This window comes from Metarhizium robertsii, assembly GCF_000187425.2.
Source record: "Metarhizium robertsii ARSEF 23 chromosome Unknown MAA_Scf_3, whole genome shotgun sequence".
NCBI classification, from domain to species: Eukaryota; Fungi; Ascomycota; class Sordariomycetes; order Hypocreales; family Clavicipitaceae; genus Metarhizium; species Metarhizium robertsii.
This window is the reverse complement of record NW_011942171.1, coordinates 2,275,370-2,288,514: the sequence shown is the minus strand read 5'-3', so window position 1 is coordinate 2,288,514 and position 13,145 is coordinate 2,275,370. Positions and strand designations below refer to the sequence as shown.

Here is a 13,145-nt window from a genome sequence, read left to right as displayed (position 1 = left end):
TGAATCGTGCTTCCGACATATACCCATTTTCTTTGTTATTCTTCACCCATGTCCCATCAGTGGCACAGTTGATATGGACGCGTTACGACTGTTGGGGCCGTTGGCATGGACTCGTTGGGCAGATAGACACGTAGCATTGCATTAGCATCATCAAAGCATTTTGGATCGTGGTGTGCCGCTGGAGGGTATCATCCAACCCAATTTTATTCTTGTCAATATTCTCACCATTATCCTTATTCATATTCACGTTTATCGTCATTTTCATTATTCACATCCACAATATATTCGGTTCATGTATACTGGAGTCTGGGCTTTGGATACGGGTTGCCAAGAAAAAGATAGTTTGAGTATCGTGGTTTCTAAGCCAATAGTACGGCCCCATTTCTCAACAAGAGCAATGCTTCCCCTTTTGGGGCAGAACTGACAAGATTTGCACTATAGCATCCCACGGTCCAAGTTTCATGTCCACTATGTCGAAAATACTGAAGATGTTAAATCATGCAATTAATCTAATGCCACAGCACTCTTTTAAAAGAAAAGAAAAGAAAAGGCTAACCAGTCATGTCATAAGTCGGCACAGTGCATCAAGATAGACCCATACCATGCCCAGCAATAAATCGTGCTCACACCCCCATCGTGAAGTCGTGTTCGATGCCTGGTGTAACGCTTGCCATGAACTAGAGGATGTCAATTAGTTTGCCATGTCGACCTACACCGCAATGCCTCTTCTTGGCCACGGAGTGGGGAGAACGTGGTGAGTACGAACCTTGAGGAAAACGACAAGATACTGATCTACCCGGATGGCAACCTCTTGCTCATCAGCATCCACACCCTCGACCTCCTCCCACTCATCCTTGTCGGCAGCTTCCTGTGCACTCTTGACATCAAGCTTGGCCACTTCGTCTACCAGGCCCTCCATGCCGGGATCACTGCCAACGGCCTTGCCGGACCGGAGCTTGTCCCTACGAATGCGGAGGGCAGCGTCCGCACGGTCGAGAAGCGTCTTCATGACGGAGGCATGCTTGCATGGGTGCACGCTAGCCATTTTGATGTTGTTGGCGAAGAAGGGAAAGTCCTCGAGGGTGACGGTTTTGTCCTTGTAGTCGCCTACAATGTCGTCCATCATGCTCTGCGGAGGCAGGGGCTGTCCGTTGGGCAGGTAGCCCGAGAGGTAGAGACGTGGAGTCCGGTAGTACGGTGAGTACATTATGTACAGGGTATATGTTCGTCGTCCGCTGTGAGATGAACAAGGTCAGCGATCGTGCACCTGAAAAGGAAAGAAGGAAAGGAGGGGGGACACCAACGCGCTCTTGGATTCGGCACTCGTGTCACGAATAATGGCATCGTCGTCGTCCTCGTCCTCCATGTCGGGGATGTCGTCGTCCAAGTCCGTTGTATCAGCCAAGTTTCCCGCATCATCAACCGCCCTGACGTCCCGTGCCTTCAGAGGCTGTGAGCTGGCCAGCCCACCGGTTCGCAGCCAGCCATCGTCGTCTGCTGCTCCACCCGCGCCCTTGAAGTCGTCGCCATCGTTGACGATGGCCTCCTCATGGCCCGCATCTCCAGCGAAATCGTCGTTCAGCCTTCGGTGGCAAGGCACATTCCGTGTGACGAGGTATTGCTTCCCTGCGGGGAGGTAACTCACCCGCCGGTCCTCGGAGTCAGCATCGCCCCAGGACCACGTTGGGAATTTATACACCAGGTAGTCACCCGCCGCGATGAATTCTTCTGGAGTGACCTGGCCGGTTTGTCGGAATGTCGAGTTGTGCGATACAGGGGTGTACCTATCCCGAAGGGTATTAACCGTTGACCGTATGTAGTTCATGGCTCCTTGTTGTTCTGGGAGCTGGATGTGTCGTCGTAAGCTATCTCGAAAGCCAGGTTATGCGTATCGAGGCTTGGTTTGATGTAGCGCGTTGACGTAAGTAAAACCTATCGGGAAAGTTGATTTCAGGTCCAAGATTCTAGTCACTTCTTTAAAGGCGAGCAAGATTTGCTGGTGTTGTGGGCAGATGAACAAGAAGCAGACCTCCAAAAGCCGAAGTTGCCTGATGACTTGCTCCGCCTGAGTGACGAGCTGCCAGGCACAGCGATGAGGCGGATCACATGGAGGGGGTGGTGGGGTGACGGAGACCCTGATTGGGTGAAGGCGGGCCATGGTGGGGTATGCCAAAGTCAAGCTCTATCTTATCAACAATGCTTGCAGGTATTCCATCCAGCTCCCATGACAGTCACGTTATCAGTCAAGACAGAGTGCAAAGGGAAGGCGAAAGTGGTTTGCCATTTATTGGGCTTGTGTACACATAGGAATTTCCCTAGGAGCCTCGAATTTTATTCAAGACCCTGAAACAGAAAGAACCCCAATTTCTATCCACAGCAACATGGTATCATTCCATCATAGATGCTCGTGCCCGTTCCGTTCATCCTGCCCCCCAAAATTATATGTACATATAAACAAAAACTGCCCGGCATTCACTCATCTTGGTCGCTAACTTCTTCACCCGCCTCTAACGCTGCTTGTCTCCGCTGCGCTTCTCGTTCGCGCTTCTTATCCAGCAGCTTGTTCAGTCGCTTGCCGGAGTTAAAAACCCCGTTTGTTCCAGCTCCGCACGCTGCGCAAGTCGGGTCCTTCCGATACCGCTTCAACGCGCACGGCTCGCAAAAGTAGTGTCCACATCGTGTAATGATGGGAGACTTGTACGATTCTTCACAGATAATGCAAACAAACGGGATGTTTTGTAGCAGTGTGTCGTCATCGTCGTCGTCGTCGTCGTTGCCGTCGGTTTTGTCACGCTTTGCGCTGGCTACAACGGTACCTCCCAGGCTCTTCTTGCCCTTGGTGACGGTATCCCATTCTCTATCAAGTTGCCATCCATGTTTGTAATCTTCGCGACTATGCAAGTATTTACTGAGTAGAGGCGCACTGTTAGCACAAGTTCGCAGGTGATTGGTATAGGTGGGCGACAAGCCGGTGCTTGGGGAGCAGCAGGAAGTGAAACACTAACCAATTAGATCCGAAACCACAAAAACCTGGTGTTTTTTTGTTAGTGACATATTCTCTTTTTTTCTTGACCCATCCCAATACTCGTGCAAGCACTGCATTAGGTAGGGCTCAATGACATTAACACTATGTGGCTGGTCGTACCTGTTTTCTTATAATCTTTGCATACATCAGGGGCGAAGTCCGTGACAGTGATAGTTCGGATGTTCGTTGGCGCCTTGATGGGCCCGACTGTCTTCTTGGGTGCGTCGGGATTCTTCTGGATAAACGATGTCTGGTTCGCCAGCCCTTTGTATGTGCCGTCGGCCTGGGAAGGTTTGGCTGTTGATTTTGATGAACCGAGCAAGTTTTTTGCAGAAAGGTCATCTTTTGTGCCATCGTCGTACCAGTTGCTCTGCTTTGTCGCGTCGTTGGAACTTGAAATTGGCAAATCTCGGTTCGCCTTGAACACAGTTGCGTTCAGGTCCTCGGCAACGGTGGAGGCGTCTTTTGATGAGACAGTGACTGCGGCATTCCTCTTCCGCCGCTTCACACGCTGCCCGGATTCGTCTTCAGACGACGTGTAGTCGCTGTCGCTATCGCTGTTGGCTGGAGGTGGTGTTGCCGGTCGCTTTCTGATGTTCGCTTTGCCTTTAGGGCCTCGTTTTTTGAATAGTGCCACAGGCGCATTCACCTCTATAGCAGCTCCAGCATCGTTTGAGTCCATGTTGTCAATGTTTTGGTTGGCAGGTTCAATGTTGACGCTCGTAAGAGTATGTCACCCAGCTAAATTTGTCACCAGAAGCTGACTGATCAAGTCCGGTGGACAATTGGGGGCCACATCAAGGTTCTGGAAAGGTGACTAATGAGTGGATCCAGTGCCTTCCATGAACGACAGGAAGGTACCTAAGTACCTTTGTTGCCTCTTCTAGCGTGCTCCGTGCGAAGCTTTGTTTTGGCGTCACGTGCAGGGTAAGAGTAAAGGAAAAAAAAAAAGTGGCTGACATGTCGATCACATCTACCTACTCAGGTAGTAGTACTATGTACAATATAATAAATGACAATTACTGTTGTCGAGTGGGAGTTGAGAGTGTAACTCGCTCTTCCCATCAGCACGTCTGTTGAGCAATTCCCAATCTTGAACGCGGGCTTTGCTGTGTTAGCCAGCGCCAAAAGAGATACTGTTAGTGTACGGAGTAAACGGAGAGCTAGCTGGGATATGCGTGTGAGATGAGGTAAAAATCGCGGCGGATACCTTGCTTTGATGATTATGCAGATGTCTGGTGACAATTTCATCGAGCCTATGAGGCATCTGCATCAAGACATGCACAGGAACAAGTGAGACGAAACCGGACTGTCTGGTCCCAGAGACATTGTCGACTTTGCCACGTAGTACCAGTTGTCGATGAAGCTCGAGTCTAGAGTAGCTACAGAAGTGTGCCTACTGCCGTACGATGGATGCTTGCGTCTTGGTGCTCGTAGTTGAAAATAACCGAGGTGCATGGATGATGAAATACATGGAGGCATCACCATGTCCCTGCACCGATTCAGCGGCTGGGAAATGAGGTCTCTCAATGCGACGCACCGGCGCGTAGAACCAACCCACCCGTCGCTTGCCCCGCTAGCCTGTATGACCAAGTACTACTACTAGTACGGAGCACATGTTGTGTTATCGCGTGCATCAATATATCGTGAGAGTGGGTCGCTCATCAGCGCCACGCAGTCAGACATCTCGGCGTGTTTTACTGGCGCCTGCGAAATGAGCGCTGCAAAAACAACGATTGCATCCGCGTTTGGATTCTGGATTTCGTGACTGTTGCCGCCTGATGGTCGCGACATTCCACAAATGACACCGGCGGTTGCTCGTCCATGGCCAGAGTTGCGACGGCCTCGCCGCGTATTTGAGCCATGGCCCGCCGGTTGACTCGACAGCAGCACCTTCAACGGAAGACACCAGCCAACAGTTGCTTCATTGTGAACTGGCGTCCGAGTACTAATATCTTTTTCATGTCCCCGTGTACATGGTACTAGTTGTCACCAGATGCCAAGTTGTAAGCCGTAGGGCATCAGCACCACTGTCGCCATCAGCACCACGCCTTCATATTTCCTTTTTTAATTACTACATACGCACATATATGTACGTTGTACTCCGTATTGCCTGATGTCCCGGTTCAGGGCATGTTCTGGACCCTGGACTCAATATTGATTGCCCCATGCCCAACCCCCAACGCCTGGCTTCTTTCTGGAGAGAACCGACAACACCCTCTCTTTGGTAACAACACGGGCAAGGCGCAGTGCTGGGCCTGGTCCTAGTCATGATCCACAGCTCCGTACTCTGTATTACTACGGAGCACGGAGGACGTGACTATGCTATTATTCTTTGGTGGCTCCCGTTGTTCACGACTCACGAGACAGTTGACCATGACGACTGAAGGCTCGAGCTGAGGTTGAGATGGATCATAATGGACAGATGCTGGCCAGATGCTCGGTCCGTCCACCTCTTGAGGGATACATATTCCTTGGCCGCCTGACAACAGAGGAGGCCACGGGCATGGTTGAGCAATTTCTGCGGCCAGAGACAGACGTTAGACTTGTGCTGTATTGTTGTAGTATTGATCGTATTGTACTCCGTAGTCGGTGGCATGCACTAGTATCTCTTTGTTCCCCGTGCCTGGCCAACCACGGCCAACCCTCGTTTCTTTGTTTACTGCTACAACATGTACCCCATTCTGAGCCAGTGTGCCAGACTGGGCAGCACGTTGGACTGTGCCTATTCTGCTTTGTTGGTGTTTTGTCTGCATCGATCCCGGTGACACGGTTCAAATCAATGTCGAGGCAGAAAAAGCATTGGCCCAACCTGTTTTAGTGCCGATTTTAGTCCCGCCGCTACGCGTCTTATGTCATGTCAAGTGTTGTTTTGGTACCAACGCAGGTCAAGGCCAAAAGACGTCTTCGTCGCACCTGCCCTGCCTAGCCACAATTGTGTTTGGTACACACCTCGTGTACTTGCTGCATGTGTGCTCTGTGGAAACCCTTTTCAGAGGAATTCAATGTTTACCTTTGCACTCTAAAGTTTAAAGTCGCTCAAACCACCTCCATACATAACTGTTGCTTGTTGTTATTCCCAACACCCTCCCTCTCTTCGCTCTGTTGACGACTGTGCCCCGAGGCCCAGCTACGTGCTAGTTAGTATTTATTTCCCTCTAGACGCACGCGCACTTTGCTGGCCCCGACGGCCCTTTTTTTTTTTTTTAACCCTTTGCTCTGCGGGAACCAATCGTTTCCCACGGTACCTGGATTGGCCCAATTGGTCTTGATGCTTGGGAATGAACAACAAGCCCAAGGGCGCGTACCATTCCAGCTCGTCACAACCACGACGCCGCCGTGTCGACTCCTGCCGTCTGAGGCCATCCTGTTCGAGGTGATTATCTAGGTGCCCTGCCCACACAAGCGCCTGCAGGCTATCGCTTGTTGCGAGGGGGTCTCGGCGCCAATTCCAACGACCGACGCACGCCAACAGTACGTACTTCGAGGTACAAACCACATCGACTCGTTGAACCCAGCCGTCTCAAGAGTCAAGAAAGTCGCGCCCTGCACAGCGCGTCGGCTGCCAGCGAACGTTGAACGCAAACGTCGCTCTTCGGTCTTTCGATTTTGCTGCTTCTTTTCTGTTGCTTCGCTAGCCACCTGTTGCTGACAAGACTTCTGACATCCGTGGACGCCGCCTTGAGCTGGCTGCAACTGGAACTGCATTTTCAGGTGCTCCAATCTGTTGTCGAGCTCTCACCCCCCCTGCAGCATTGTCCCTGCTCACGCAAGGGGGGCTGCCCGACTTTGACCCAGGCCTTAATAAGTGTGTGTCCTGTCACTCGCTTCCTTTTTTTCCTTGTTTAAAGGATTTGCGGACTGCGACGTACAAGTACCGTCTTTGGACGGCCGCATCCTTCACCTCTCTTTTGTTCTTCACCTGCGGTTGCTTCCTCCGCGGCCGCATATTTCTTTTGCCACGGAGCCTTCGAAACTTGATGGTGCCACAGTGCTTGTAGACAGCCTTCCTTTTGAACTCGTTCGTTCATCAGGATGGCTTCGTCTCTAGCCTCCGACAACCGCCCAGATCTTCCAGCTCCTGCTGATGGGGATACTGCCAACGACCCTTTCGTGACCGACTCGTCTTCATCCGCCCATCACCGGTTCTCCAATTTCGACCTAGAACTTTTCGCTGCTGGGCCAGGTTCTTCACCTAGACAGGCAAAGAAAGCCCTGGAAGCACATCTCGCAGAAACAGATCGTCGTTTAGATGAGGCAGGAAAACTGGGTACTTCCCTCGTCGCCCAGCGCAAGCTGTTGGCTGAGCGATTGCAGGAAGTGCAGAAGCTTCAGGCCGAAGGCGAGCTTGGCCCAGAATTGCGCAAGAAGCTCGTGGACATTGAGCGGGAGTATAACGACTTAGCCAGGGAGTCTGCTAGGGTATTTCTTCCTAAACAGAGAGTGCCAAGCAATGAAGCCCACCCGGGCTCGCCCTTTGTGCCAGAAGGACGAAGCGGAAGGGTAAGGACAGCTGGTTTTTTTTTTTTTTTTAATTTTTTATTATTATTTTTTTTTAGCTACGTGCTTTGTGGTGTATTGAGCTAACCAAGCCGACGACAGCGTTCTGTGAGCCCTTCCAAGTTTGAAAGCCAGGCCACCGGCTCTCCAACCAAGCTGAACGTTCCGAATCGAAAAGTCAGAAACCAGCCGTCAAATCGAGTTCACGATATTGAATTTGCTGCTGAAATCAGCACGTCTCTTATTGCCCAAGTTCGAAATCTACAGGCATTACTGTCTGAGCGAGATGACGAACTCAAGAGTGCTCAATCGGAAAAGACCAGGCTCGAGATTGAATCAGAGAGCCTACAGCAGCGACTCAAAACGTTGGATGAAAGCGAACATCGATACAAAGAGGAGAACTGGAACCTTGAGACTCGCCTTCAAGAAATTGCCTTGCAGCAAAGAGATGCAGCGGATCGTGAGAAGAAGCTTACTCAAGCTTTGAACTTGTCCAATTCTGAAAAGACATTGGTCCAGAAAGAGCTAGATGATGCCAAACTGTCTCATTCTAAACTGGCTGAGGAGCATGCGGCTGCGATGAAGCACCTCGACATCGAGTTGGGCACTGCCAAACGCAACATGGTCATGGCTGACAGCGAGAGAGCGGCAATGCAACACAAGATTGATGACTTGACTAACCAGAACCAAGAGCTGGCAAAAGCCTTCTCGTCACAACGGGGACGGACAACAGACCGAGAGTCACTGTCTGGTTTCAGCGATGAAGATTTTGAGACTGCAACAGATAATATCACGCCTGAGCACTCGCCACCACCATCTCCAGTAAAAGGCACACCTCGACATGCAATGCTCGAGACGGAGACTATAAAATCATCTCTCCATCACGCGCAGAGAACAATCCAGAGCCAGCGAAACCAACTCCACCGAGAAAAGACCGAAAAGCTGGAGTTGCGTCGAATCATTCAAGACCTGCGAGATGATTTGGAGAAGGCAAGAGGTGATGCAGGCGCTCCTTCTAATTCTCGTCGCAACCGCAAGATAGACTCAAAGGAATTCAAGAAGCCTGCTCGTCTTCTGGGAACCCTTCGGTCTAGCAAACAAGAGATCATGATGGATGACCCCGATTGGGAGGATCACGCTGATATGTTGCCGTCAGGCCCCCCCGCGAACGTATTCCGTCGCAAGGTGGAGGGATCACATCCGACTGACACGAGCGATCACTTCGAGACGGCCAACGAAGCTAGCGAGTCTGCCTTTGAGACTGCCAATGAACGTGCTACTGAGACTGAGGACTTCCAGACCGGAAACGAAGCATTGTCTGGCGATGACGATGACAATGAGACTGAGACCGAAAGCGCTTCTAGAGGGTTCGGTCGAATGAAGCGCCCGCCTAGCCTCCCCGCTGGTTTAGCAAGAGCAGGCAGCCGGGACTCATTCGACAGTACCGCCTCTACTTCAGCAGATGAAGATGAACTCGCCGATTTGCGTACGCCAACAGGTACTATATCATCTCAAAGAAGCCGGTTCAGACTAAACCGAAACCCGTTTTCTCGCAGCTCGAGGCAGAGCAGCGAAGAACCAAATATACGGAGCAGTCCTGCCAGCTATACCAGCGGCGGTACTCCCCAAACGGCTGGCCAGAGCCTTTTCGCGGAGCTTCAGGACTTTGGTAGTGATGATGAGTCTCTTGGCGCCGCTACTCCAAGCCGGCGAAGTGTCCGATCTGCTACTCCCGGATCGGTTCGCCGGACCATGTCGCCACCTCCTGCTGTTCCAAACTTGCCTAAAGTACTCATGGTGGACAGTGGTGTCATGACTGACCCCGTCAAGATCACCGCAGAAGTTTTCGAGGAACATACTGACAGGCCGGTGTCGATGGAATCAGTTGTTCACGCTGGAAACCGTCTGTCTACAACTTGGCGAACCAGTCGGGGAATGGATACAGATTTCTCTCGCCCAGCATCCATGTTCTCATACAGTGATGCAAGTATTCAGTATGAACAAGATCTGGAAAGCAAGCTGGCCGAGTTCCCTGTTCCTCCGACCTCCTCACCTCATGCTGAACGGCCTGCACCACCCTCACTTGGGTTGTCGCACATTCAATCTCAGAACGTGGAACCAAGGGATGAGATTACGATGCCTCCAACACCCCCGACTCTGCGTCTGACTTCTCTCGCTATGGAGCATGTTGAGCCGAGGTCTGAGCCTGAACTGGCACAACCCGAATTGACATTATCGCATATCGCCGCCCAGGCTTTGGAGCCAATAGTAGAACCCGACACCCCTCGGCCGCAACTGACCCTATCTTCCGTTTTGGCTGAAGCCATAGAGCCACTGGGCATTCCACCGCCTGAGTTGACAATATCTAATATTGTTGCTGAAGCGTGGGAACCTGTTCCAGAGCCGAAGACGGAGACCACCATTGTGGCCCCCGTTGTACCTGTCAGCCCTCAGGAAGTTCAAGCTCCACCAATAGACCTGACCATGTCTTCTATACATGTGGAAGATCTTGAGCCCATAGAGCAGCCGGTGATTTTACCAACACTGCCCCGCCTACAGTTCTCGGGAATCGCCACACAGAATGTCGAGCCAGTATCGCTGCCGCCGCCCGCGCAGCCATCACTTGCTCTGTCATCGATCCTTATGCAACACACGCAACCGATTATGGAGCCCCCCCCTCCTCCGCCGGCGTTGGCTTTGTCTACAATTTCTGCCCAGCAGGTAGAGCCTATGGCACCTACACCCGACTCGATGACTTTGCCAAGCTTTGGCTTCTCTTCAATCGAATTTATCGAGACCCATCCCACATCTCCTCGCAGTCCTTGGAGAAATGCCTTTATTCTTCCAAGGGATGATGACCCTGAAGGTAAAGAGAGCAGTGTACCTGAGACGCCCACCAAGAATATATTTGGATCCATCACTTCCCGCGGCAAGAAGAGAGACATTACACCAGTTATTGCCGAGGACGATACTCGACAGTCTCCCATCTCACTAGATGCCAGTACTCCGGAGTCACAACGGCCATTCAAAGAGATTTCTGCCAATACCAATTTCCGTCCAGCACGAAAGCAGAGTGTTCCCACCAGTGACCAAGCCGCCCAGACGTCATTGACTGCCGGGGCTATCGAACAGCTTCTCACAAGTGACTCTCAACGCTCCTCTGGGCATGTGAAGAACTCGTCCGTTGACTCCGTCGGCACGCCTGACACCACCGGCACAGTTAGAATCTACCGCTCACAAGAGAGTCTTGGCACACCTATTCGTCCTAAGGGCAATGTATTGAATGAGTTTGTACATGATGCCGGAACTTTAGTCCGACCAGGAAGTGCAGCGAGTGGTCGAGGCTCACTCCACGATGCGCCGCCGCTACCTTCCAATCACCGCCAGATTATTGAAGCAGCTCGTTCTGGGTCATCTCACAGTCAACAATCAGCCAACATGGGCCCTCCCCTCTGGCCTGCTTCGGCAACGAAACATCGACCTCAGACTCCAAGTCAACAAGGTCCCATGTCGTCTGGCCGTGGAACTCCCACGCCGAGGGCCGCCCGTAGCGGATTCATGCAAAACGGAACTGCAGAAATTAGCGCATCTGGTAGACTCACATCGCATTCACGGCGGTCATCTGTGTCATCCTTTGCGTCCGAGCTTGATACGCGATTCAACATGCGACCTGGGGAAATGGGCATGCCCCCGACGGGATTTGGGCCTAATACTGATCCTCGTATGATTCAAGCAATCACGCAAACCATGATTGGTGAATTTCTGTGGAAGTATACTCGAAAGACGGGCCGCGGCGAGTTCTCTGAGAACCGCCACCGTCGCTACTTCTGGGTTCACCCGTATACTAGGACATTGTATTGGAGCGACAAGGACCCATCTACCGCAGTTCGCACGGAGCTCAAAGCCAAGAGTGTACCTATTGAGGCCGTCCGTGTGGTAACGGATGATAATCCGATGCCACCGGGGCTTCATCGTAAGAGCTTGGTCATCATCTCACCTGGGCGAACCATCAAGTTCACTTGCACGACTGGTCAACGCCACGAGACTTGGTTCAACGCGCTCTCTTATTTGTTGCTGAGAACTGGCCAAGGTCAACAGACGGACGCAGAAGAGGTTGCTGGGCAAATCACGCAAGAAGACGTCGATGAGTTCAATCCACAAGTCGTTCGCCGACCAGTCAATGACGCCGGATCAAGAGCTGCCCCGTCCCTCTCATCGTACAATTCCCGTACAACGCGAAATGAGTCTCCAGCACTCGGCGTGTCAATGAACGTTCCAACCCTCACACCGTCTGGCAATCGCAAACGTGTTATAACCACAAGCAGCAGAACGTCGACCGGTACTTTGAGCAAACTCAGCGGGTACTGGAGATCTGGAGCACCGAAACTCTCTGGCACCCTCTCCAGCTTCCGCAGTCGAGGTGCCAGCGGCCAAAACTGGGGCATTTATGAAGCAAGTGAGGTGCATGACAGCGCTGAAGATCTGCGGGAGATGATTGAGCGTCAAGATCGAGAGGCGGATCGACTTGAGAATGTGAGAGCCTGCTGTGATGGCAAGCATGATGTAGGAACCCTGCCACACATTCCACGAAGGGGTCGCGGGCATCCTTCCCACTCCCACTACGCCCAGTCTGTTAACAACACGCCAGTGGCCTCGATGCGGTCACGAGCGTAAACTGTTTGTGGCTATCCGATGCTATGGCACTTTTAGGGCGTTTTGCCCTGTTCAAGAATTATGGATCAATTTGTTCCGACAACAACAGCATACCAACAACTATTTTCCTTACCTATTTTACGACAAGTGTTAATCTTGTGTGAAAGTTTGACGACATGACGACATCCCGTCCTTTATTATGTGGTTTTCATTTCCTATTTTTACTCGCTAATCCGATTCTGCTCTCACCGACATTGCAGTGCGCGGCTATGGCTTGTCTTGAGCTAGCCTCTGTGATGCATACAATCTTTTCTTTTCGACGAAACCGAAATAAAAAAGCCGATGCCCTGTTTTACTACCGCGAATCATGGTTTCCAGAACGGAGTTTCTTGCGGAAATTTTTTTTTTTGGTCGTTTCCCTCTGACTGCACCCTCGCTGCATTTGTGCTTTTGGGGCCGTCCTTCTCCCCTCATAATATTTCTTACATTCATATATACAATGAAAAAAAAAATGCAGGCAACTCGACGCTAGCAGCCGGCTGATGACAGACTGATTACATTTTGACAACCTCTCTCTCCTTGCCTGTCTCATGACGAGTAAATCGAAAGGCACTTGGCCTGCTGGTAGACCAAGAAGGCTTGTGTGTCTGAGTATGGAAGGGCAAGGGACGAGGGGTTGTCTGTTCTTTTCGTTGGCACTAGATTCTACTTGCATTCTTGAGAGAGAAGGATGCTCAATGGCGACACCTTTTCTATTTTTGAGTTTAACTGATTGACTGGGCTTTAGACGTTTGGCCTGGCTGTATAAGTCCCAGACTTTGAAGTATATATATATTAGTTAATACGGTGGCCATCCCAAATTGGGGAAAGGAGCATTTGCTGTTTCATGTCTATAGACTGCAGCGAGACCCGAAGATGAAGATGTGGGGAAATTGTACATGTACAGAGAAGAAGGTGGAAGGAGAAG

General features: G+C 51.4%; 3 protein-coding genes across 3 annotated transcripts; 1 reads left to right on the top strand and 2 right to left on the bottom strand.

Moving 5' to 3' along the window:
* Nucleotides 1-623: 623 nt before the first annotated feature.
* On the bottom strand, nucleotides 624-1,825 carry MAA_03709 (autophagy-like protein 3; the record flags this gene model as incomplete). The annotated part of the gene is made up of 3 exons (XM_007821707.2): nucleotides 624-677; nucleotides 767-1,235; nucleotides 1,305-1,825. 3 exons carry the CDS (start codon nucleotides 1,823-1,825, stop codon nucleotides 624-626), a joined length of 1,044 nt encoding a protein of 347 aa, XP_007819898.2.
* A 647-nt stretch (nucleotides 1,826-2,472) lies between these two features.
* On the bottom strand, nucleotides 2,473-3,707 carry MAA_03710 (CCCH and RING finger protein (Znf183); the record flags this gene model as incomplete). Its single annotated transcript, XM_007821708.2, has 3 exons — nucleotides 2,473-2,893; nucleotides 3,006-3,030; nucleotides 3,146-3,707. The coding sequence occupies 3 exons, from the start codon at nucleotides 3,705-3,707 to the stop codon at nucleotides 2,473-2,475; spliced, it is 1,008 nt and encodes a 335-aa protein (XP_007819899.2).
* Nucleotides 3,708-7,060: 3,353 nt separating this feature from the next.
* On the top strand, nucleotides 7,061-12,199 carry MAA_03711 (Pleckstrin like protein; the record flags this gene model as incomplete). The annotated part of the gene is made up of 2 exons (XM_007821709.1): nucleotides 7,061-7,528; nucleotides 7,628-12,199. The coding sequence occupies 2 exons, from the start codon at nucleotides 7,061-7,063 to the stop codon at nucleotides 12,197-12,199; spliced, it is 5,040 nt and encodes a 1,679-aa protein (XP_007819900.1).
* Nucleotides 12,200-13,145: the final 946 nt, after the last annotated feature.